Here is a 23,532-nt window from a genome sequence, read left to right on the forward strand (position 1 = left end):
CCTCCGGTCACGTCCCATTTCTACAAAGACATTTCCTTATCTGACTTTATATCTTCTATATATTTCATTTTTTTATCTTTGGACTTTAGGAGCACAAAGCTGAAATTTATAACAACAGAATTAGCATATTTTTAACACTAAACAGGCGGTTGCCCATTTGTTGTTTATCTTGTAGGAGTGGAAAGCAGGAGTGAAAGAAGCGAAAAGACTGTTTTAGTACTGGTACCGCAGCTTGCCGCATTCCTTAGTTTATAGCATGGAGTAAAGGGCGCCTACTGGGTTAGCCTTATAAGGCTATACATAAATAAAACTTACATTCATTCATTTAGCTACACAGAAAATTTCATTTGTTGAAAATATTCAAGTGCATGTGGTCTGGGAATATGAACAAACTGAAAATATCTCCCTGTTTAAAATAAAATGGATATAGTCATATTTTTTAAAAGTTATTTGACAGATAATAATGGCTACTTACTCTTATATAAATAAAAAACAATACAAAATTATTCTTTTTTTATTTTAGCTTGGGACCTCTTATGGAAAAGGCAATGTCTGGTAGGGGCTTCTTTCTCACATTTCAAACACTTTTGAGTTGTTAGTGCTTAAAGAGACTTTTTAAACTACCTAAACTGGTTTGTTTGAGCATAGAAACCAAAAGAATTTGTGGTACAATCATAGTAAAAGTATTTTTAACTAAACCTTTGTCAGTAAGAGGCCACAATACCGGTTTAATGGCACACACACACACACACACACACACACTGACCTGACCTGCACATGACTCATTCCTTCACCTCAGCCCTACAAACAGTTCACAAGTCTCTAATGCCATTTCAGCAGCTGACGGCGTCTATAATCTGTATATTGGTGTTTCATAGGTCGCAACATTTAATAAAATCTAATCTTTCTAATATACACAAAGAATATAGTGTATTTTGTACAAGTGGGTCACTTTCTGGCAAATGCCCTGATTGAATACAATAATAAAGTTTCATAAAAAGTTCAAAACGTTAGATTTGTACGGATACCACCAAATTATAGAGGTCAAGATATAAAAAAACATTCCTTTAACGTTTCGCTGTAATGAATTGACAGCAACGCCTCATGCGGCGTTCAAGTGTATACGCTGTCTCCATGGTGATAGCCTAAGTTGAATGAGAAGCAGGATATTCCGAGGGTCAGTGAATCTGTCGCTGCTTAGCTAGAAACAAAGATGGAGGAGTATCCCTCTAAACAAGCCACCGAAAACCTGGACGACCCCCCAAACAGTCGGCTCTTTGTGGTCACCAGTCGGTCCATCACTGAAGATGCGCTTCGGGAAAGTTTCTCGGTGTTTGGGGACATTCAGGGCGTTTGGGTTGTCAAAGACAAGCAGACGAAGGAGTCCAAAGGAATAGCCTACGTGAAGTTCTCCAAGTCCTCCCAGGCCTGCCTGGCTATGGAGGAGATGCACGGCAAGGTCCTGATGGAAGGGACCAAACCCGTTAAGGTACCGATCGACCAAAAGCTGGTTAGCTGGTGAATTTTCCTCAGTTTGAGGTTAACGCCGTTAACACTCTACTAGTTAGCTTGCTAGCATGCTAACGTATAAAGCTAACTAGCTAGCTGTATTGGAGATTCGTGTTTAAAGGGCCAGTTCCCCCCGAAAACAGTTTCCCAGTTTTCTCTATTGGCATCCAGCAGTGATCATAGTTCATGTATCGACAGCTGCTTGCTGAGGTTTAAAACATCTTTGATATCTCTGCCCAAGTCACAGGAAGCTGGTACCCCCAACAATAACCTTAACTGGTCTTTCCAAAGCAAAACCTCAGTTATTCAGGAAAATCCACATGAGCAGCACTGATGAATTTACTACCACCTCTGTGGTATTTAGATAGACTTAGGAGAAAACATTTTAAAACTGTGTCATAGGAATCTAAACCTAATTATTTGCATGGCTGCATAGAGGAGAAGTAAATTAAATCATGATTAGTAACTGTCTTAATGGATCATGGCATTTTCAGGATGAAGGGTTTTGTGATGCTGCACGTTTCAAATCCAGCTGGGATCATAAATAAGTATCTATAGTGCAATACATAAACAATAATTTAATTCTGGTTTCTGTTGTCTTAATACTATACACCATCATCCTTAATATTTTCTTATGTGTGGTTTGTTATTAGGTATTTATTGCCCAGTCACGGTCTTCAACAAGACACAGAGATGTTGAGGATGAAGAGCTGACCAGGATCTTTGTCATGATCCCTAAAACCTTCTCAGAGGAGGACCTCAAAGACACATTCAAAGTAACTACACCCTCTTCTCACTTTGTCTCTTACTAGCTCAGATGTCACCAGTGTTATTACTTGTGCTGTTACATCAGAAATAATAGTCAACACATTTCAATATGCCATAGGAGTGATGTTTAATTCTGTGCCTCAAACAGTTTGACCTTCTGTTTTCTGTCTGAATCGTAGTATTAGGCTCTCTACAACATACTGATACTCTGAAGTACTCTTATTTTGGTTATGTGAATGGAGATATTAGATAATGTATAATTCCAAATAACCATTTTTTTCTGTTTCTTTTTCAGGAATATGGAGATATTGAGTATTGTGTGATCATCAAGAACAAGTTCACAGGGGAGAGTAAAGGACTGGGTTATGTGAGATACTACAAACCCTCCCAAGCTGCCCTTGCTATAGAAAACTGTGACAAAAGTAAGATGGCTTTAAACTCTTTAACCAGTTTTCTTATTATTTGCAGTCTGAGTAGCAGCATGAAAATCTACTCGGAGAAGGAAAATTTTACTCCAAAAACTCAAATTTCCAGACACTCTTACCTGAGCTTATAGAGTACAGTTACCACAGTTATAAGTCTCTTTCCAGCCATTATTGCACCTCACTGTTGTTAACCCTTTGTGAAATGTTATGGACGTTTTTGTTACCCCGAACTGTGGTGCTGATGATGTCGGTGTTATTAGCCTACAGGGCTATCCTGGCTGAACCTCGTACCAAGGCTGCAGCAACAGAAGATTACACCAGCGGGTCATCCAGAGGGGATTACATTGGCGGTAGTGACTCCATGAACCAGTACGCCTTCCCTATGGGTACGCAGTTATTCGACATCCAAATTCTGTGTTTCTTATGTGATGTCTGGGTTTAAGTTTTTTCATAACAAGCTGATCCCCTGATTTGGTGCATGTGTTGTCAGATGGGAATATTAGGAAGACAGCCTAATCTTAAATGAATTGTGTTAATATATAAGTTAATTGTGTATACTTGATGTCATGTTTTTGGGATGTTGCGTATTTACAAGTACCCTTTGGAGTACTTAACTTTCAGAGCCAGTTTATGTTGTGTCAGAACTATTTTGTATTGAGGTCTGTATACTCAGTCAGAGCTGTTTGTATGTATCCTTTAGTGCTGTATTTATGAATGCTTCCCTGTTCTCCTGTCAATGGTTTCACATTAGCAGTAACGCACCAAGAAACACGGCAGCGAGTTCACGTTCAAGTGAGTTACAAGTTATTCAGGGAGCTCATTGTGACCTTGTGTAAAGAGCTATCTTCCTTTCAGTCATGCATAGAGCACAGTAAAAAAGTATCCCAGGGAGGGAAGTAACAGGCCTGTAAAACAAGAACATGTAATTACAGCTGGACCTTGTCCTGTAGGACGTCTCTGAATACATTTGGGAATCTCTTGCTGTAGCTGTCTCTGTCCTCTTACTGAGCCTGGTGCCCCTGTTCCATGTACAGCGGATCCTGGGAACTTCCCGGTCATGGACTATCGCTGTGGTGACATCACGCGGTGCCTTATGATGTCCACACGGGCTGCACTTACCCAGGAGCAGATTTTTGCTCTGTTTGACATCATTCCTGGTATGGAGTACTGCGAGCTGCAGAGAGATGCTTATGGAATGAGCAAAGGTTTGTGAGTAAACACTGTATGAATCCTCTGGACACTATAATACCCTTTTATCAGATTTTCTAAACTCAAGGTTTAGAACAAAATCTGTATTCTGAAAGGTCACAAAATCTCCAGGAAAGGAAAATAAGTCAACTTTTAGTATTTCATGAATGGTCCATGTTCTCAAGGTCAGCTATTGAATTTTCATGTGGAAATAGCAGACAGAGAGATATGGCTGTGAGTGTTAATTATATTCATGTTTTAATGATTATGGGTTTACTGCAGTGTGTAATTCGTGTACTCTGTGTATGTTAATGTGTAAACATTTTGATGACTTAAAGTATTAAGGCTTAATGATGTTTCCTGCGTCACGTCCCCTCAGGCCATGCGTTGATTCGCTACAGTAACCTGGGATCAGCACTTTATGCCAAAGAGAAGCTGAATGGCTTTGAATATCCACCTGGAAACAGACTGGCAGTAAACTTTGTGGATGATGGCGAGGAACGTGGCAGGTACATTTGCACAGATACTGTGTGTCTGCAGACATAGGTTAATGGAGGTACATAACAAAAATTAATGGTAATATGTCATTAATTAAAAGCTGAAGACAATTAGCAGTAACCTGCTCTGTATGTGTTCTTCGTGATATTTCATTGTTAAATATCTATGGGTAGATGTGTCTATTGGCCGCTGTGGGGCCAGCAGTTACCCAGCATGCACTCTGTATTATATCTAGCATTAAAGCTGAAACACAGAAGTATTTCAGTCTGTATTTGATACTGGAAATTGTCTGTTTTCAGCTTAGTCTTTAAGTAAATTAGTCACAGGGTAACAACCATGAACCACTGAGGAACAGCCTGAAACAGCCTGTGGTCCTGTTTGTGTGTGTGTAGTCCTGTAGGGCGGATGGCCATGCAGTTTGTTGCAGCCCAGATGATGACTGCAGTGTGGAACGGACCCTCCACGAGCCAAGTGATGAAACCCCCTGTCAGTGCCTGGTTTATGGAGCTGACGTCACCCTGCTCTATCCTCAGCTCTTTATTTTATTTTAATTTCATTATTATTATTTTGCACTGGATGATGTTTCAGTTTGTATGAGATTACATTACATAACATTTGGGATTGCTTTTTAGAGACTGTTTCTTGATGACAGGAGATTCCTACATGCTGCTTTTGCATAGAAGTCATTTATTGAAAGAATACAGATACTGATTGTGCTGTGTTATGTTCAGCAGAATATCTGTCTGATCTATGATAAAGTAAAACTACCATAATATGCTTCTTGCTGTTTGTCACTTTGGAGACAAATTGTAATTTTTTCCCCTGTAAAAACATTTCAGGGTGATTTAGTTTTATATGTTTAGGTGTAAAAAATAAAATGTTCTTGGCTGTGTTCTTGTTTGTACGGTCCAGGGCTTCTCTACTGTCTCCACGCTGCCCCGCATCCAGACAGACGTCAGCCTGCCCCCCCCAAAAAAGCTCGCTCCACCCGACAGCAAGGCAAAGGAGCGCTTGTTTGTCGTGTTCAGCCCCTCTCCACTGCCCCCAGACGTGCTGGAAGACGTTTTCTGGTAAATAGCCATGTGTTGGCTCAAAATTGTACTTAATTCTAACATTATAAAAATGGGCTGATGAGGTAAATATACATGCTGTGTATTTATGTGACAAAATGACCAAATGGTAAGAATAATGGTCCATTAACTGGAGGGTTAGATGTTGAGTCGATCACATCTCTTAAGCTCAGTCACTGCAAATGACTCTGGATGGGAACATCAAGCTAAGTGCTTTTAGATGACAGTGTAATGTGACTGTGTTGGCCCAGACAATCAGCATTAACAGATGTTCCGCTTTACAGTTAAATGTCTTTTTCCTTCCCTGCCTCTTTCTAGTCGCTTTGGGTCACTCATCGAGGTCCATCTGGTTCCTGGGAGGAAAGTCGGATACATGAAGTACGCCGACAAACAGGTGACATTAAAAACGCACTAGATATAGAAAAATAGTCAGAATAGCAGCAGGGATGGAGGCTTATTAAAAAGGATGGATAGAACAAATACTTCTCCATCAGTGTGCAGATGAGGCCATGGCAGTGCTGCACGGGAGGGTTGTCAACGGAGTGAAGATGAAGGTTATGCTGGCAGATCCTCCCAGAGAGGAGTCTCACAAACGTCCTCGCACCTACTAGGACCACCACGCCACAGGAATGACCAGTAAGTGCCAAGTTCTCTGCTGCAGTGAACACCAGTACGAATAACTGGACATTAGCTACCAAAGTATTTTGGTTCATGTGTTATAGGTTGCATGTTGCATGGTTTGTGCAAACAACACACACACAGTGGAGTTAAATTTCTCACAGTTTTGCAGAGTTTCTAACGTGTGTTAGAACAGCTCTTCTGTTTCAATTTTATCCTTAATATAAAACTTTTAGCTCCCAGTGAACATGCGTTAATTGCAGACAGTACACTGTAGCTGTGTCCCACTTAAGGGGCCGTATCCTTCGAAGGCCAATTGTGTCACAGCATCACAACAAGGCTGTCTGATTTTGCAGGCTCTTTCAAATTAATGCATTTTCCCAGCATTGTTTTCCCACCAACTCTGCACCAACTGTGAAGGTTAAGGCAGCAGGAGCAGGCGTTTCATAAATCACCAGTAGGGGCATAGACTAGATCATCTCGGCCCGTAGTTTGGCCTCCCAGGTTTACAACTGTTAGCGCTTTTGTTGACCGCATCCTTCGAAACATGCAGCTCCTGAATTGAGACACAGCTTGTGTGTCAGAGCTCAGTCAGTCCCACCTCTTTATTGCTTTACTGTCAGTCTGACTGAATGAAGTCTCTGATGACAGATGTTTCTCTTCCTGTGAGTAACGCTGCAGCTTCTTGTTCCCTAGGCGACTGTTGTCATGACACAATGACACCTGACCTGACAGACCGACCGACATCAAGACCTTCTCCCGACCTCTGACCCGACCTTTGACACCTCTCTGACCTTGCTGTGACTCACTGATATAACGAGTCTTAGTCAATACAGTCTGTGAACAGCAGCAACACATACAGTACGTGTGTCATGCCTTTACGCTAAGGTCATCATTTTTAACGTCAGCGCTGCTTTTGGCTCCTGTCAGCTGGAAAGACCAGTGTAACTACAGCAGTAGCACGAAGTGATTTATCAACAGGAGACACTTTAAATCTTTTAATTTTTTTAGTTTGGATGATTGGCACCAGTTTCATTTTGAAAAGCTGGGCAGGCGGGCTAGAGCCTGTTGATAAGCTAAAAACTGGATTAGTCTGAACAGTTTTGTAGTTCTGCAGATCTGGTCCTTTTTTTCCCTATCCCCTGTAATCCCATGTTAATTCCTCTCAGATGTGCTTATTAGACTAAGAACCTGTTTTTGTCTTATAAAATAAAAGTCAGTTCAACCATTCAGCCTGTCTCATCTCTTCTTCCCTATGTATGTATGACTGCACAGGTGATTGTCAACAGTTATTTGTTAAATAACGATTTCAAGATAATAAACATAACACAGTTACAGGATGCACTGTCTCTGTGCTCCCTCGTGGCTTGAAGTCCACTTAAATGTGCTGTCTGGGAATGTATCTTCCTCCTTTATTTGTAGTTGTTCTATTAAACGAACCAGATTCTTCCTAATAACAATAAAATATTATATTGGCTAAATGTAACCAAATAAAACCAGTGGGAAAATGTAGTTGTGGAGCATGAGGATGGACTATGGTTTGTGAAAATGAACATCAGCTCAACAAACTGTCTTGGCAGATGGAAATGAGAGCACATTTAAGTAGAGGTCACTTTAATGACTTACTTGTCATTACCTTCATCACCCTCATGATGTGGGAGCCATTAAATCGTATTTTGTTAAGGCAGATGTCACGATTAACAGCTCTAAAAGCATCATGTCACTGGCACTAAAACTGGGTTAACTCCCTCAAGGCTCCCTCATGAAATACCAGTTGCTTTATAACGAAATTCTATGCACATTCCTCAGTAATTGTATGTCACTAATTGTATGTCTTTCACTAATTGTAGCAGAACAAATTTCATTAACATTTGTCAGTAAATCATGATCGAGATCCAGGACTCAGACCAGCTCTTGTTTTTAATGTCATCAATGAGGGCAGCTGAATATCACAAGCTCTGTACTGTTAATTCATATCACTTGAGAGAAATGCACACTGGATGTACAGTAATATTTTATTTCTTCATGGGGTGAAGCAACTTATGAGGACATTTACAACACTGGGCTGGCAGTGGGTCCATTTGTTTCCCCTGCTGGGCTGTAATTCCAGGACTAATGTGGGCTGATATTTTTAAAAACTTGGCCTCTGTGTTTTCTTCAAAAAGTTACATGAACGTTAAATAATACAAGAATATTCAACAAAGCTTTAACTTCGCTAAGTGGAATAATGAAACTGTCTTCACAAGTGCCAACATCCTCAGAGTACAGCTTTTATTTTGGTGAAGGAGCAAGTTGGAGCTCTGACCAAATTCATTTCTTATAGCACAATCAATCCTGTTCATCTTCCACTTCACCTTACAGCAGCTCTTTTACACATCCATCAATCATGCAAATACATTTATTGAAGCCATTTGCCCCAGTACCATCTCACTTTTAAAGCTCTTGTAATGTCTCACTCTGCAAATCACCATATTGAATTTTTAATTGTGATTAGATAGAGAAGCCCTTGAAGCCTAATTTATCAGAGGTTTCACCATATGCCAGAGAGTCTGCTGGGCAACAACAAATTCTCCGTTAATGCAAACAAGCATGTGGATTTGGCCCTGCTGTGGACATCTGGACACCCAGTGGACACAGTCACTGGGTGAGGGGCCACACAGAAAACAGAGGGGGCAGAGACAGGCAGTGATGTCATGATATAATCAGGCTTTATTACTGGAGTCTCTGAAATTTAAAATCAATCAAACATCCGGTCTCTGTTGTTTAGCTCCATGCACCCGTCAGTCTGTCCCTTTGTCACTTAGTCCGTCCTGAATGCCACCTCAGTCCTCCAGCGCCAGTGTGCTCAGTTCTTCATCAAGCTCCTCTAGGTCTTCACCTGTGAACAGGTTCTCGTCCACTGGTACTTCTTCTTCTTCCTCTTCCTCTTCCCCCTCCCCCTCCTCTTCTTCTTCTTCTTCTTCTTCGTCGTCCTGCCCCCCTCCATCCTCCCCCCCTCCCTCTGCACCTGAGAGCCCGTTGGCCTCTGCACCGCCACAAGCTCCGTTCATCTGCTCCTCTGTGGACAGAAAGAGAAGGAGCAAGGATTTACAATAGTCTTCTTTCATTGATTTGTACATCATCTGCGAAAGGCCCATTTGGACGAGGGTTATTTATCCAGGAGCGGTGGAGGGATTTTAACATTTCCCGTGCTGGTCAGCGGTTTTAATCCTCAAATTATCTCTCTACTGATTTTGAGTTAACTCCCTGATGTTTTAAATGCCCACAGAAACATTCCTGTGAAGTGGATCAGCGTTTTTCCATTTACTTAAGAGTGTTTCTGCTGATCTGATGGATAGAAACATGATGAGCCTGACCTGGTAAAAATTTAAAACCATATAGACATCTTTTCCCCATAAAAACACACCATTGTAATGTTGGCTACAGGTAATCTCTTCTAGGCAAATCAGAGCAATTAAGTGCGTTACAGTGAATTAAATACCATCTAAATTTATTAGATGGTTACAGGTAACTACAGAAGCAACTAGATAGAATTTCTTACCATTTTCTGTTTCTGTCGGCTGAGTCTTATTCCTAGAGGTGAAACGGTCCATGGATGCTACAGTAATGCCTGTATGGTCGACCTCTTGTGGAACGAAGCGAGATAAATCTATGTCTTGGACCTCTGTAGTATCAACCTGGGGGGAAAAAATTGACAAAGACAAGTTTAGAGGTTATTTGTTGTAACATGTTGGAATTAAAACCTTCCAACTCTTCAACGCCATCAGGGACTTTAATCAATCAAACACCTGATGCAAATAAAACTGAAAAATTAAGACTTTCTGCGTTATGTGAAAAAGAAGAACAGATTAATGAAGGCACCAAAAATCAAACTGTGATTCATTAGGAAATGATGAATGAAAAATGTTTTCTTGTTGCATTTAGACTTGTGTCCAGTCACAGCTTGAATCTGAGCAGCCAACAAGTGTACAACAGGTGCAGGTAATTAACAGGCAACTCCAGTTCAGCAACGTGCCCTTTAAAAACAGAACTCTCTCTCCAACACACAAATCACTTTGCATCACCTGTAAAAAGACCAATTATAGCTGCTTGTGCACTGAAAATGTGGAAACTACTGGCTTTACATTTTGTCTTCAGCACCTTCAGCCCTGGTTTTTGTCAAGAGTTCACTGTGAGCTGATGTTAAATTCATGTGCCGTACTCTTAGTGGACATTCGGAGTTACATTATCTGTTCCAGCAGCTTGAAAACTAATTTTCATTTTCACATAATTAACATTCTTCTCTCCTCCACAGCAGCAGAAAGATCCCAACCATGTGGTTGAGTCCTCAACCAGAAAACCCAGAGAAACTCTGGGTTTTCTGTTTAGATGTTGGACTGATTCATGTGCATAATTTCATTAATCCCCTCTTTACTCCATTGTTGCATCACACGTGTTGCCTTTGTTCACTGTTGTCTAAATATTTAAACGCTCACTGGGGTCGTATTTAAATATTTCTCTGATTATTGGAGGACCAGTGGATATATGCCGCAGCATCACCAAAATAACCTGCTCTCAACACTGTTATACTATTTATAATATGAAACAATGTAAACTATAGGAGACAGCAGTTATTGTGTTGGGACACCTTGGACTGCACAAATCAATATGGAGTCATACAAAGACAAAGCAAATAACCATCGACTGAAGGAGGTTCAGGGAGCAGCGAGCACGAGTCTAACCGAGCCACGACGACACTGCAGTGGTAATAAATTCATAACTACCTCTTCCTCATCTTCTTCATCCTCTTCGCTGGAATATTGAGTGTCGTCAGCTTCATCATCGTCATCATCGACCAGCTCCGGGCGGAACTCGAACACCTCACGGCCACTCACCTGCAGATACACGTGATTTAATTAAACCCTGCACTGCAGTGGAAATGTGAGGGAGACGAGATATGAAGTGACCACAGAAATCTATAAAGAGACACACAACAGTTGGACTCTCAGACTCACCACTAGGGACTTTCCAGCCTTAAAGTCTGCCTTCTTCTTCTCCAGCTCCTCCCTTGCTTTATCCACCTATTAATCAACAGTAGAAGGTATTGTTGTATTTAAACATATACCCACTTAAAAAGGTTTAGGTGGTTTGACGCAGTCATGGAATAAGAACTCATGAGGGCCTTAAGGTGGAACATTTCTGGTGATGCCTTGACAAATCAACGTTGTTAAAGTGTTTAAACATGGTCCAACCTTCTCCTGCCTTTTCCTCTTCTTCCAGGCCAGGAAAGTCTCGAGTGTGATCCGAGTTACGTTTGGACCCAGAGCAGCACGCTGGAGGGAGACAGCAAGAGGTCAGGGCATGGCGAGAAAACATCATGGGTAAAATCAACCAAGCAGGTATTTATAATGCCTGACACGAGTCAATCACTCTCAACAGTTAACTAGAAGCTTGTTTAGATGTGGGACACTTCAGTAATATGATGAAGACATTCTCACTTAAAACTGGACCGTATCCATCCATCCCTCCTTACCTCGTTCTCTATCAGTTCCTCCAACGAGATCTCTTCCTCTTTCTCCTCCTTCTTCTTGTCTTTTTTCAGCACAAAGCCCGGAGGCAGGGCATGCCGGTACATGCAGCTGTCGCCCCCCGCTGGACACACCCAGAACCAGCCATACTTGTTATTTTCTATGGCCTCTAAGAAATATTTACACACCTGTAGACAACACAATGAAATGGACGACAGTAAAACAGACAGCATCTTGTATTTTTCCATATTTTGCCAGTTCCAAATGATTTGGAACAAACTGACATGAGATCAGGGATTAACTGAATCCACTGACTTTAATTCATGACTTGACTCTACTGTGAAAGTCTCAGAACTTTTACCATTATCTTTCTATCAAAACAAAGACCAGGCCAAAAAAAATCAAAAATCAAATCACACATGCACCTTGCTAACGCTTGACAGCTTTGGCTGCAGCTGTTAATTCTCTCCACCTGGTTGTTGTTCATTATTCCTTAAAAGATCAGACTTACGATTTGTGTTTTGGCTTTCTTCTTCTCAGCCTCTCCGTGTTTTTTGTTGACCACTTCCTCCAGCTTCTTCTCATCCCAGTTTTCCATAGTGTCTGACCACAACACAACAGGCGTCATGTTAAACACAGTTCACTAGAGTGAGTTCAGTGTTAAATTAGTTGTTTGGGTTATAAACGTTTAGAAGTTCAACAGTTTCCTAACCAGTTAGATGACGTTTCAAAAGTGATTATAATTTTTTCTGCCACTTGTTTAATTTATCATCTAATCACTGCAGCTCTGAACATTATATTCACTTTTTATCCATTCAGGGATGATTTCAAAAGGTCATGATGAAGATATGACAACAAAGCTCAGCAGTATGATTTAACAGTGTCCTGGTCACCTACACGGCACACTAACCTTTCTCCAGGTCTTCATCTCTCTCATCCACATACACACTTCTCTTCTCACATTTCCTCTCCATGGACAAATCATGGCTGAACTTGCACTTGTCACCTTTAGTACACTGGCCCTGCTTGAAGAATGCACACAGCACTGACTTTGGGTCGACACCTGCAGAAACAAGAGAAGCATAAATGTGTTTTATAGAACATTAGTCAAATTTAGTGGAGAAAAAAAAAAAGTTTTTCACATCTTTTAATGACTCATTAAAATGAAAGACTCGCAAGGTTAAATTTGATTCATCTTCTGTCTTCTGTGACTGTGTGCTGGTTACCTTTGCTCACTTTCTGGGCAGTGACTACAGGCTTAAACAGCTCATTGAGCTCATCCAACTCCTTCTTTTTGTCAGCCTTCTTACTGTTCTTTTCTGCCTCAGCCTGGGCAATCTGCACAGAGAAACACATAAAGATGGTTATCAGATCGCAAGAAATTAGCTCACAGAGATTCAACTATGGGCACATTGTGTTGTGCCCATTTTATGTATCTGAGTACAAACTGAAGTTTTTCTCCACCTCACAGTTAAGTGACCAAAAACTCCTGATACAATCTAGCCATTATAAAGTTGTCTTTTTCTTGTTCAGCTGTTTCTTTTCAAATGTGACATAAAAAATGATGTGGTTTAGGAGCAGATGGGTAGAGTGAAAACAGATTTGTGGATGGTTTAAGCAAAAGACAGGTCCAAAGAAACAGAGAACAAGACATATCAAGGACAAGAACTGCCTGCTGACCTGTCTGGCACTTTGTTGTCCATATTTCACTTGCTGAGTCACATTTTTGATGTACTTCTGCTGTTTGGCCCCTTTCTTGTTCTTTAAGCCAAAGGTCTTGTCCTAGGAAAACAAAACATGTTAATTAATCGTCATTGATAATTTTCTCCCAGTAACATTTCAGTAAGCAGCTCTAGATAGTTCCTGTTAAACTTTCACAAACTCTGGTTAAACCATGGTTTAAAACAAAGGATGACGCAGCTGCTTTTTGGTTACATTAAGACCAACATGTGGATAGTGGTCGGTGAGCGACTATGGCAAAACCAGGATTTGATTTGAGCTAAAGAAAAAACACAGTGGCAATAACTATCCATCACAGACCAAGTGTGTAAGCACAACAATGTTCACTGATTAGTGTAACAGTTTTTAGACAAGAACAGAGCTCTAAGGCACCAGGGAATATGACATGTCAGGCTTTGGATGCACAGATGATACTGTGAATAAGATAAATCATAGAGTTACTATGATTTTTTTTTACCTGAACGACTAACAGAACCTCAAATATTTGCTGTTCCAAGCTTCTCAGCTTCCGGACATGTTTGTTTATTGAAATGAAAGTGAAATTCATTTATTTGGATTTAAGATTGTTGGTCAGACAATCACCAATAACGAATAATGTAAATCAACACAGGACAGGATGGTTTTGATCATCTAGTGGGATTTTTAGGCAAAAAGCACCAGCCCATAGATGCATAACAATAGTTTAAAAAACAGTTTTCAAATCAGGGCATTTTATATATCAGTGAAAATAAAAATAAAACTCAAAGTGTGCTGTAGTAATCAAAACCTGCCACAGTCATATTTTCCAGCACAATCCGGGTCTGGAATGAAAAAGGCAGATAAGGGTTTGGGACAGGACAGACTCAACAGCTGCTTTAGAGACAGAGATTCATAGTTATCCCAGCTTCAAAACCTCACAAAGTACATTCATAAAGTTTTAATTTTCCACTTATTTCTACTCGGAACCCAAACTGCTTTACTGAGGCGGTTCGGCCCTCGCTGCTGGGCCGCCACAGGAAGCTAACATGAGCAGTTAGCCGGCTAGCTCACTTATAATGATCTATAATGCTTGGCGTTTTTGTTAGAAGTCAACTAAATGAATCAAAACATGTGCTTAACAACCAGGTACCGCTGACAGCTGTTCAAAAGTGAGAGTAAGTTTAGCGTTCACCTGTCAGCACTCATGTTAGCTTTGGTTAGCACGTTAGCTAGCTGCTAAACACTCACAAGCTAACTCGTGTTATTTTTACCTCAATAATCTTTTCCTTTTTCTTCTCTTGAGTTTTTTTATTTCCCGTGGCCTGGGGGGGTTTCTTCGGAGGCATCCTGGCTCAGGTTTTAGCTGTGTAAAAAAAGCGTGTAGGTTAGCTGTGTAGTATTTATTTTAATGGACTATTTCTACTGGGACGCCTCCACATTACCCAGTTGTTGCTAGCACGGCAAAGCAACGGCGCTCCTAGGCCACATGTTAGTTGTTGATGTTCGGTGGCGTCATCACGCACGACGAGAGGCATGACGGGTAGTGTAGTCTATAGAGAAACTAATTTATTCGGATAGCTGCAACTTGCTAAAATAAAAATAAAATGTAAAATGTAAATTTTTAGAAATAAGGATCAGGAAACCCAATTTTATATTCGTAATAATATATTTATATTTATTATTTATATATTTATACTAAATTGGCCATAGCTCAGTTTCTAACTATTTATATTCAGTGATTGTAAGTAATAAACAATATTTATTCAAATACTGTACTTATTTGTAGGTATTAGTACTTTTTACTGCACTACATTTATTTGATAACTTCCTTTTAAGAATGAGACAAATTAAACAAAATAACTAAACTTTATTGATCCATTTATTACTGAAAATTCAGTCCACCCAGCAATATAATAATAATAACGTCAGCTACCCAGCGGTATATAAAGTACTTCAAATTATAAGTATATAAGGTAGTTACCATTAGCTCCACCCTTACCTGCTGCAACATTAAAGTAATTATAATAAAATAATATTACGTACATTAATGTGAAATGTGCTGGTAGGTTAAAATCCCTCATCCAAGACGGACAGACAGAAACAGCATTATAATTGTTGCTAATCAAAATGATACAGACATTAAAAAGAGGTGAATAATTTTGTCATGCAAAGCAAGGAAAGACCATATGAGTTATGTAACTAAAAGAACTATACACAGGCCTACTAGATAAAGTCGAGTGCATTCTTTTATAATAATGGAAGAAGAATCACATATACAACAAATTTATACAAAATGAATTCTAATTATTATAAAAAATACATATACATTTTTATTGATAATATTTTTGGTATTTGCACAGCAACAGAAGTAATGTGACAGTACTTCATTGCAGTTTTAGTATTTACCACAAGGTGTCAGTGTTGAAACATCTGCCAGTTAAGGTAACAGACACTGAGTAGTTTAGAGATCAGATGAAACAAATTCCAACATACATCCTAAGAGAATATATTGATATCAGAATGTGAACAATAATAAAATATGTAGTTCTTCACAGCAGCCGTCTGCCTTCAAGCACCTGAATGGAAATGAATATTATATTATATATATTAGATTGGTAAACTGATTTTAAAAAGCATGGCAGAGTTATAAGTATCTGATCATTATAGAACTAATTAAACACAAAACTCACTGAAACACTGTAGGATGACAAAATCATTTACTATGTCAAGTTTCATCAACCAAAGTAAGTCAAAGAATTGTAGCTGGAATCACCAGAGCCCAGAGATGCCAGATTCCTAAGTGGGAGATAGTTGGATAAATGATAAGGAGGAGTTTACACAGATATTATGAATATTCAGTATGGTGCAAAATCCCAGTTGTTGCAGTGAAAAATCATGACAAAAAAAAAAAGAATTGTGATTCCATTTACAAATCAAGTCCTAATCATAAAAAGGATGTTACAGAGCCACCATCTGGCCCATGCACATAAGACTGTTTTATTGCTCCTATTTAACAGTTTGGTTGTATAGGCTGCTGGTCAATTAAGACACCCCTGGTATGACTTTTAAAGCCTGAGTACAGGATAATATTTTAGATATAGTGTGTTTCCAAACCTTAGTTCTGTACTCTGTATTGTCTCTGATCTGTAAATGCTTTGGGGGGGGGTATAAGCAGATAGCAAAAGAAAAGAAGAGCAACAACAACAAGGCTGCAGTCCTTTGTGTTTGAGCTCTAAGAAGAAAACCTCTTTTGTAACCAGATGCATGTCATGACTGCAGGGCACAGAGCCTACCAGCAGGGGTTTTACCGCTTCAGCTGCTGATTCAACTTGATGTAATTAGATTTCACTTAAATTACTAATGTGATTTCATTTGGCACATTTGACATGCATGGCCTTTAACCACATCCTGTTTCAGTTTCGGACAGTTGACTGTTAAGGATGCGCATGTGTGTGTGTGTGTGTATGTGTGTATCTTATACAGCAAACTATTGTCGCAGTCACGAGCCAAAATGGGTCACACACGCCTGCTCCTTTTGGGCTCTCATTTGCTCTCGTGTGTCTTAATGAGCCTTGGTTTTCAAGGGTAAGGGACAACATTTATTCAGTTTGGGTGCTCACGTGATGACAGTCCTAGTATTGTGTTCTAATGAGTCCCCAAGTGAGACGGTGAATTTACTCTACCATGTGTTTGCATGCTCTCTGCTGCCTGTGTGTCTGCTTACATGCTCTGATTTGACTTTATTTCATTTGAGCTGATGTGGAGACATAACAGGTTGTGTATGTGTATATAGTAGCCCACACTGACATGATTCCTAACTGCATGACTGAAGGCTAGATTTTAAGACAACAGAGGTGGGAAATATTGCCTTGAGCAAACTTACTCTCCGTGCATTTCCCCTTCTCTTGCTCCCATCCCCTCTTTCTCTCCTTCTGTGAGGATCTTTGTGTGTAAGAGTGCTCTAATAAATCACTGTATCTGCTGAAAGACCATTTTTCCCTATAACCCTTCTCTCATATTTATACAAGCATCGATCTTTTCTGCAGACGGCATGATACCACAGGCACACACAAATGCACTTGAATCAACTAACGCCTGCAGATGGAAAGAAAACATCTCCGGCCTAATTAGCAGAGCACATCAGTCAATCTTCTTCCCTTGGCATGTGAGAAGCTTGACCCCACACAACACATCCCACTTGAATTTTTTGGAAATAATAATCAAAGCTAGGCCTCCTCCGGCTTCCCAGACAAACTGCAGCACCTTGTTGGCACTGCTGACTGCTGAGCAGGTCATCTGCTGTCAGCTACTCCCCATCCAGAAGCTGCCTGACACCAGGAGAAAAGAAAAGGGCAGGAAGTCTTGCCTTCAACCTGGCCCACCCATGCAACTCCCGATCTAGAAGGGAAAAAACCCATCAGTTTACAGTAGATGGAAAAAGAGTGTAGTGCTGCATAAAGGCCCAGACCTCCCATCACCTCACCTGCTTTTCCCCGGCATACCACTGAGATCTCATCAGCCTGTGATGTTCTTCACAGTCCAGGAGTTATTTCTGCTGAAGTTGTTGTAATTTCCTCTTTTCTCATTTTAGTGAATCCCACGTTCCCCTCAACCTGCCTTGTCTACATTTATTTTAGATGATTTCCTGCATTTCCCACAACCCCAGCAGAACAAGTGTGAATTTGTTGTATTTAGATTTGGTTTTTATGTTCAGGTAATGAGCAGAAGTAGGAGAAGAAGTGATCCTGACAGCAACAGAACACATTTTTTTCATCCAAGAAAGGGGAGAATCATATCCTTTTACTGATACCACAACTCGTCTGCTGGATGCATTGTACTCTGGTCCCTTGAGGCGACTGTCGGTGGAGAGATTGTTGTGTATTCCACCTCTCTTGGTGGATTTCTTTCTCCCTGTGTGACGGTTGAAAGTCTGTGCAAAATGAAGAGTCTAGAAAGGAGCGCTTTGCTCGGTAATCCTGAGGGACTAACACCAAAACAGGATGTTTAGCCTACTGTTGATGTTTCAGATAACTGAAAAAAATTGATGCTGCATTTGTAGCAATTTTTATACCATTGTAGTAGCACTGGAAAGATCTTCTAATACCCAGTTATCCATCGAAGAACAGAGCTCCAGATGACTAAATGGACCAAGACACTTCAGCTATTTCGCAGCTTCTTTTACACAATGTTAAATTGTTATCAGGAGGGTCTGTTCTTTAACTAGTTGTCCTGTTATTCACTCACCACAGAAAAAAAAATGTCTGAACTCTTTCTTAAAATGGAGTAAAGCTGTTTGTAAACCTTATTACTGTCAGTCATGAGTGTTACCTCCAATTCATTTTGGAGCACTGGCAGCACCAATGAGTTGTTGTTTTTTTATTTTTTTTATTGCAGTATATTCAGCTATTGACTCCCGGCAGGGTTTTATCAGCTCATGCTTTTCTGTGTGGTATAAAACTGTTGGCTGGGTTTTTTGATTTTACTTGTGTTCCTATATTTTATTGCATTCCTACTGTGCCTTTTTATTGTGGATTTCTATTTCATCATTTTATTGGTAACTCCATCTGCAAACCACATTAGTCTCAGGGGACAATAAAGATTGAATTGAACTGTACTGAATCACTCAAGGAGGAATGGAGGGTGATGGTTTACTGGCTGATAACTGGAAACAATGGAAACATTAATGAGGAAGGTCATTATATGCAAGAAAAAACAACCTCACTACAAGGCCTGTTTAGTAGCTGCTCTGGGCTTTTGATCTACCACTTGATCTTCATTAGCATCTGGAGTCAACACGGCTGAGAAGTCTTGAAAGTGCTCAGAAAAAATGGAAAATTGAACATCTACACCTCCGTGAAAGTGGGCAAAACGCCATCTGCTGATTAAGATCGTGTGACGTGATCGAAGGCACCAGAACAGCCACTAAATGAATCTCAGGACAAGGATTTTCTCTTAACTGCTGTTTCCAAGAATGAACTCAGTTTCTCCTGTTTTAAGTCTGTAGATAAGACAGCTTGGCTCCAGTCACATTTTCATTTATTCATGTGGCACATTGATGTACTAATGAGGTGACTGCAGATTAATAAGTCATTGAGATGTGATGTTTTAACCCCCAGCTCCACAGTCCACTTGACACAGGGGGCTGACAGGTGCAGGAGGTGAAGAACATATCAATGCCTAGAAAATGACACATTTTAGTAGAAAAAGCTTGAGTAGGATGAGAGACGGACAGAAAGGGCAAGTCATATGAATATGTTCTCTGGGAGAAGGTAGGTTTTCAAACAGTTTTTGAAGTCAGGGAAAGATTCAGCTGACCAAATCACATTTGGTAACTTGTTCCACCACCGAGGGACCACACAGGAGGAAGTCTGGATCGAGATTTCCTGCCTCACAGCGACACGAGGACAGGTCATTGTTCATCTGCAGACCGTTGGGAATAAGGAGGCTCATACACCTGAATCTGTGTAGAGTGATGAAAAGTGGAGTGACATGAGCTTTCTTTGGTTGGTTAAAGACCAGCCGCACTGCTGCATCTTGGGCATTTTGCAGAAGTTTTCCTGTGCATGCTCAGTGTCTGGCCAGGAGGGTCAGGGTGAGAGATGAACAAGGCACTGAGCAGCAGGTATCTTCAATTATTCAGATATCTAAAAGTCTCTTATGACTTTTTTTGCATGGCAAATAGAGATACGGTTAATTCCATTTATTCACAGCTTTCAATTAAGTGTGAACTGCAACAGTACAGTACCTTCTCCATTTGGTGTCAGCTACACCAAATATGTCTTTACTAGTCTGTTTTCATTACAGTGCTGCTGGTTCACATAATATTTCTGTTTACTGTCACCGCAGGGCAGAGACTGAAGTTAGCACGGGTGACGTCTAGGTTTCTGTGCTAAAGTGATCGTCACAGCTGTTCCAGGTTAGAGAAATAACATCTGAAGATCATCTGAATGAACGTAAAGCAGAACAGCTTTTCAGGCAAAGTGGACGAGAAGCTTGTGTCTCCATTCCTTGAGGAAGATCACGTGATATTAACTAAAGCTCCAGCGGAGCTCGGGGACCATGTAGGGCAAAAAAGCTAAAAGGAAAATGATGTCAGACTGAATAATAAAAAAACAAATTGCATACACAACCTGTAATTGTTTTTATTACTGGGGCATCCCCTCATATCAGCCACTATTCAAGACTATAAGAATTTCTTCTGGATAAATTGTGTTTGACAGATAACTAAATGTCTTCACATTAAAAATGTATATGTTGTCTCACTGTTGAATGCAGCTCTCCTTCATTATTGATACTAAAAGACACAGTTAGGGATTGTGCACCAAAAACTACTGAGCAATTCCTTTGCAGATGGATTTGACAAAGAAAGTGTTTCTAAAATTTCTGCAGTGAAGATGAAAAGATGGTGACATGGAATAATTAACTTTTGAGTCGCTACAAGAAAATCATGTTTTCACTGAATTCAATTCTTTGTCCAGATTATAAAGGCATGGTGTTCACAGGTTACAAATTACCAGAGATAATAAGACTTTTCTCTTAAATGGAAAAGGAAGACTTTAATTCCAAAATTAGACATCCCCCACTTAGAAAAAAGAAGATATATAAATATATATTTCACGCCTACCAGCAGATGATTGCTGGCTGTGAAGCTCAGTACTATTAGACTTAAGAGTCATGTCACGTTTGCTCCAAAAATTATTACAATTTAAGGAGTTAATAAACTGTGTTTCTGAAATATTACTAGATGAATTTCAGACAGTAAAGGGAAATTTATTGCAGCTTGAAATGAAACCTGTAAATCAGTTTCAGATTCATGACCGAGGCTCTTGTTATTGCCAATAAAACAATACAGATGAACATTTCACCTGCTGTCATTCACAGCTTGTCGGAGCCTTGCAGGCATGCTTGTATTTTAATATTCCTTTGTTTTTATCAAAGCAACACGGATTATAATTTACAGACATAAACTGGTAGTTGAAACTTAGAATAAATAAAGGGAATCATCCTCTTCTGAAGTCCAGGCACGTCCTGCGTGTACACTGTGCAGCTCAACTCAAACTATTTTGATTAGAGTTGAAATGAACTCCGCTTTAATGATCTGAGCATTTCAGTTAAGATTTGCAATCAGCTAAATGGCTCAATTTAGAAAAACTGAAATAAACCAAATAATTAATTTTGAAGCGTTCGTAAAGCGCTAAAAGATTAATTCTGAGAGTGGAAAAGAAGTAAATGATTCATCTGAGCAGAAGTGGAAGGAGCTTAATGTTGAATGGAAGCAAGTGATTCATTCAGAGGAGTCAGTTCTAAATGACTCTGAGCCAGTTTCATCCTGAAGTTAAAAATAGACTTTATGTGGTTGAAGATCTCACACACACACACACTCACATGCACATAGGTCTCCATGCATGTTGGTGCACCAACTATCACCATGCACACACACACAAACACACACAGATATATGCAGGCTGCAGGGACCTCGAAACACCACAAATACAGTTTCAGTATTTAAAAAAAAAAAAGCACACACACACACACACACGAGCAGACAGTGTCACACTTTCTGTCACTAGCTCTCTTTTTTGTTCTCTCACTTGCTGACACACAAATACACACACACACGTTCTCTGACACGATCCCTATTCCTCACACACACACACACACACACACACACTTGCGCTCTGGCTCATGAATTAAAGAGCAGAGCTGGTCCAGGGGGAAGAAATTATTCAGGCAGATCTGCTCTCTGACAGAGGAGTGGGAGGGAGCGTGAAGAGGAGAGAGGGAGAGGAAGGAAAGGCGAGGGAGGGATGAAAAAAGAGAGGGAAGGAGCGGAGAGAGAAAACATGAGGGAAACGAAGAAAAAGGCCGTTAATAAGCAATGCACTGATTTGACATCGAGAGGCAATCAAACCACCAGTGGTGCACTGTGTGTGTGTGTCTGAGTTCAGTTCTCTGTGTCCCCTCATCTGTATGTGTGTGCATGAGAATGTGAACTTCTTCATTGATTGTGTGTGTAATGGATGTGGGAATGCATCTATCAGCTTCTTTCTGTGTGTTAATATACACTTAATCTGTGTGTGCATTCAGGTGTGTGTGTTTATGTCAAAGTGTTCAAAGTGTTCAGTGACTAGCTTCTCTTTTACTGTGACGTGACCAGGTGATAAGAGATATTTTCTGCCCAAGCTCCCTGATGCACCAGCTGAACATTCGTCTAAGCAACATGCATGGGCCCAGAACTAACAGGGACACGTGGGAGGCCCAGGCTTATACTGGCTCTTGGGGCCCAAAGTTTCTAGGGGCACCCTAGCAGGCATGTGTATATTAAAGCCAACTCTAATGTTCCCATTGTTTTCCAGTTTTGTGATTATTGTGTCTGTTCATTGTGTGAGGTCATAGAGTAAATAGATGCATGAAAAAAGAGACCCATGTTTGTAGAGAACTGTGCAGTGAGACGCTCAACTTTATTCTTATTACTGTTAAGGCACTGATGTTAGACAGCTCCGTCAAAGATGCCTGTGTAGTAAGAAAAGTAAATTAACGAGACTTGTAATGTATTTAGCTGCTTCCAAATCTCATCTCGTTTGCAACTTCATTTATGCTTTTCTAAATCAGTCAGATAAGCGTATTTGCTTTCATGTATTATGCTCAAAATGCATGCGCTGAATTAACCTTTAAGGATATATCCTTAAGAGCTCATTATGCATATTTAAAATATATTTAATACCATTATCTTAGTACATTTTCACAGGGAAATATTTTATATGACTCCAAAAAACAAAAAACAAAAAAGTACTTATATTATTATAGCTGTCAATTTTGAATTTACATTTGATAAAGTAGATATAGAAAGAAGGATGCAATGGCATAAAATCGAAATACATAAAGTACCTCAATACTTTACTTAAATACAGTACTTGAGTATTTACAGTATGTACTACAATATCACCACATAAACAACACACATACAACATAAAACAGTAGAAATCAAGTGGAGCACTGCTGTAGGCCAATTCTTTTCTTGTGATTAGAATATAACAATTTCAGGATTAGTTCATAATTTATTTTACTTAAAAAGCCAACTAAACTTATATATAATATATAAGATAATAATAGATAGTAATTATATAATAATAAATTAAATGTAATTTTATTTGTATAGAATATCCAATACCAAATCACAATAAAATGACCAAATTAGAAAGTGTCCTCATGGTGTGAAACAGCGCCCCTCTGGAGTTTAACGGCAGGCCC

At 39.9% G+C, this 23,532-nt stretch overlaps 2 protein-coding genes across 6 annotated transcripts; one reads left to right on the forward strand and one right to left on the reverse strand.

Annotated features, from left to right (window-relative positions):
- The first annotated feature begins 1,177 nt into the window (after positions 1–1,177).
- Positions 1,178–20,551, forward strand: rbm45 (RNA binding motif protein 45). 4 transcript variants are annotated; one of them, XR_003295826.1, is made up of 12 exons: positions 1,214–1,489; positions 2,163–2,285; positions 2,573–2,699; positions 2,963–3,088; positions 3,737–3,907; positions 4,270–4,399; positions 4,781–4,874; positions 5,301–5,458; positions 5,777–5,852; positions 5,953–6,094; positions 11,336–11,454; positions 20,128–20,551. XR_003295826.1 is itself a non-coding variant. In XM_026309102.1 (11 exons), the coding sequence occupies exons 1-10, from the start codon at positions 1,214–1,216 to the stop codon at positions 6,067–6,069; spliced, it is 1,398 nt and encodes a 465-aa protein (XP_026164887.1). In that variant the 5' UTR covers positions 1,178–1,213; the 3' UTR covers positions 6,070–6,094; positions 6,773–7,308. The 4 variants fall into 4 exon arrangements, 3 of the variants coding, with proteins under 3 accessions (XP_026164887.1, XP_026164888.1, XP_026164886.1); XM_026309102.1 differs by lacking the exons at positions 11,336–11,454; positions 20,128–20,551 and adding an exon at positions 6,773–7,308 and having other exon boundaries at positions 1,178–1,489; XM_026309103.1 differs by lacking the exons at positions 11,336–11,454; positions 20,128–20,551 and adding an exon at positions 6,773–7,308 and having other exon boundaries at positions 1,178–1,489; positions 4,781–4,859.
- Positions 8,078–14,783, reverse strand: zc3h15 (zinc finger CCCH-type containing 15). Of its 2 annotated transcripts, XM_026309105.2 has the most exons (12): positions 14,724–14,783; positions 14,553–14,644; positions 13,264–13,365; positions 12,810–12,921; positions 12,494–12,646; positions 12,095–12,186; positions 11,589–11,771; positions 11,308–11,388; positions 11,071–11,136; positions 10,840–10,950; positions 9,618–9,753; positions 8,078–9,134 (listed from the first exon to the last, which is right to left on the reverse strand). In XM_026309105.2, the coding sequence occupies exons 2-12, from the start codon at positions 14,625–14,627 to the stop codon at positions 8,899–8,901; spliced, it is 1,347 nt and encodes a 448-aa protein (XP_026164890.1). In that variant the 5' UTR covers positions 14,628–14,644; positions 14,724–14,783; the 3' UTR covers positions 8,078–8,898. The 2 variants fall into 2 exon arrangements, with proteins under 2 accessions (XP_026164890.1, XP_026164889.1); XM_026309104.2 differs by having other exon boundaries at positions 14,553–14,756.
- Positions 20,552–23,532: the final 2,981 nt, after the last annotated feature.

This window comes from Mastacembelus armatus, chromosome 15 (genome assembly GCF_900324485.2).
Source record: "Mastacembelus armatus chromosome 15, fMasArm1.2, whole genome shotgun sequence".
In the NCBI taxonomy this organism is placed as follows: domain Eukaryota; kingdom Metazoa; phylum Chordata; class Actinopteri; order Synbranchiformes; family Mastacembelidae; genus Mastacembelus; species Mastacembelus armatus.

What these genes read in the sequence shown, in the direction of transcription:
- zc3h15 (XM_026309105.2), bottom strand. Translation starts at nt 14,627, where the DNA reads ATGCCTCCGAAGAAACCCCCCCAGGCCACGGGAAATAAAAAAACTCAA. An exon ending in TGCCCAGAAAGTGAGCAAAG is followed by an intron (nt 12,647 to 12,809) that starts GTAACCAGCACA and finishes TTGTTTCTGCAG; the next exon opens with GTGTCGACCCAAAGTCAGTG. An exon ending in GCCGACAGAAACAGAAAATG is followed by an intron (nt 9,135 to 9,617) that starts GTAAGAAATTCT and finishes TTCTGTCCACAG; the next exon opens with AGGAGCAGATGAACGGAGCT.
- rbm45 (XM_026309102.1), top strand. Translation starts at nt 1,214, where the DNA reads ATGGAGGAGTATCCCTCTAAACAAGCCACCGAAAACCTGGACGACCCC. An exon ending in TATAGAAAACTGTGACAAAA is followed by an intron (nt 2,700 to 2,962) that starts GTAAGATGGCTT and finishes CGGTGTTATTAG; the next exon opens with CCTACAGGGCTATCCTGGCT. An exon ending in GTGCTGGAAGACGTTTTCTG is followed by an intron (nt 5,459 to 5,776) that starts GTAAATAGCCAT and finishes GCCTCTTTCTAG; the next exon opens with TCGCTTTGGGTCACTCATCG.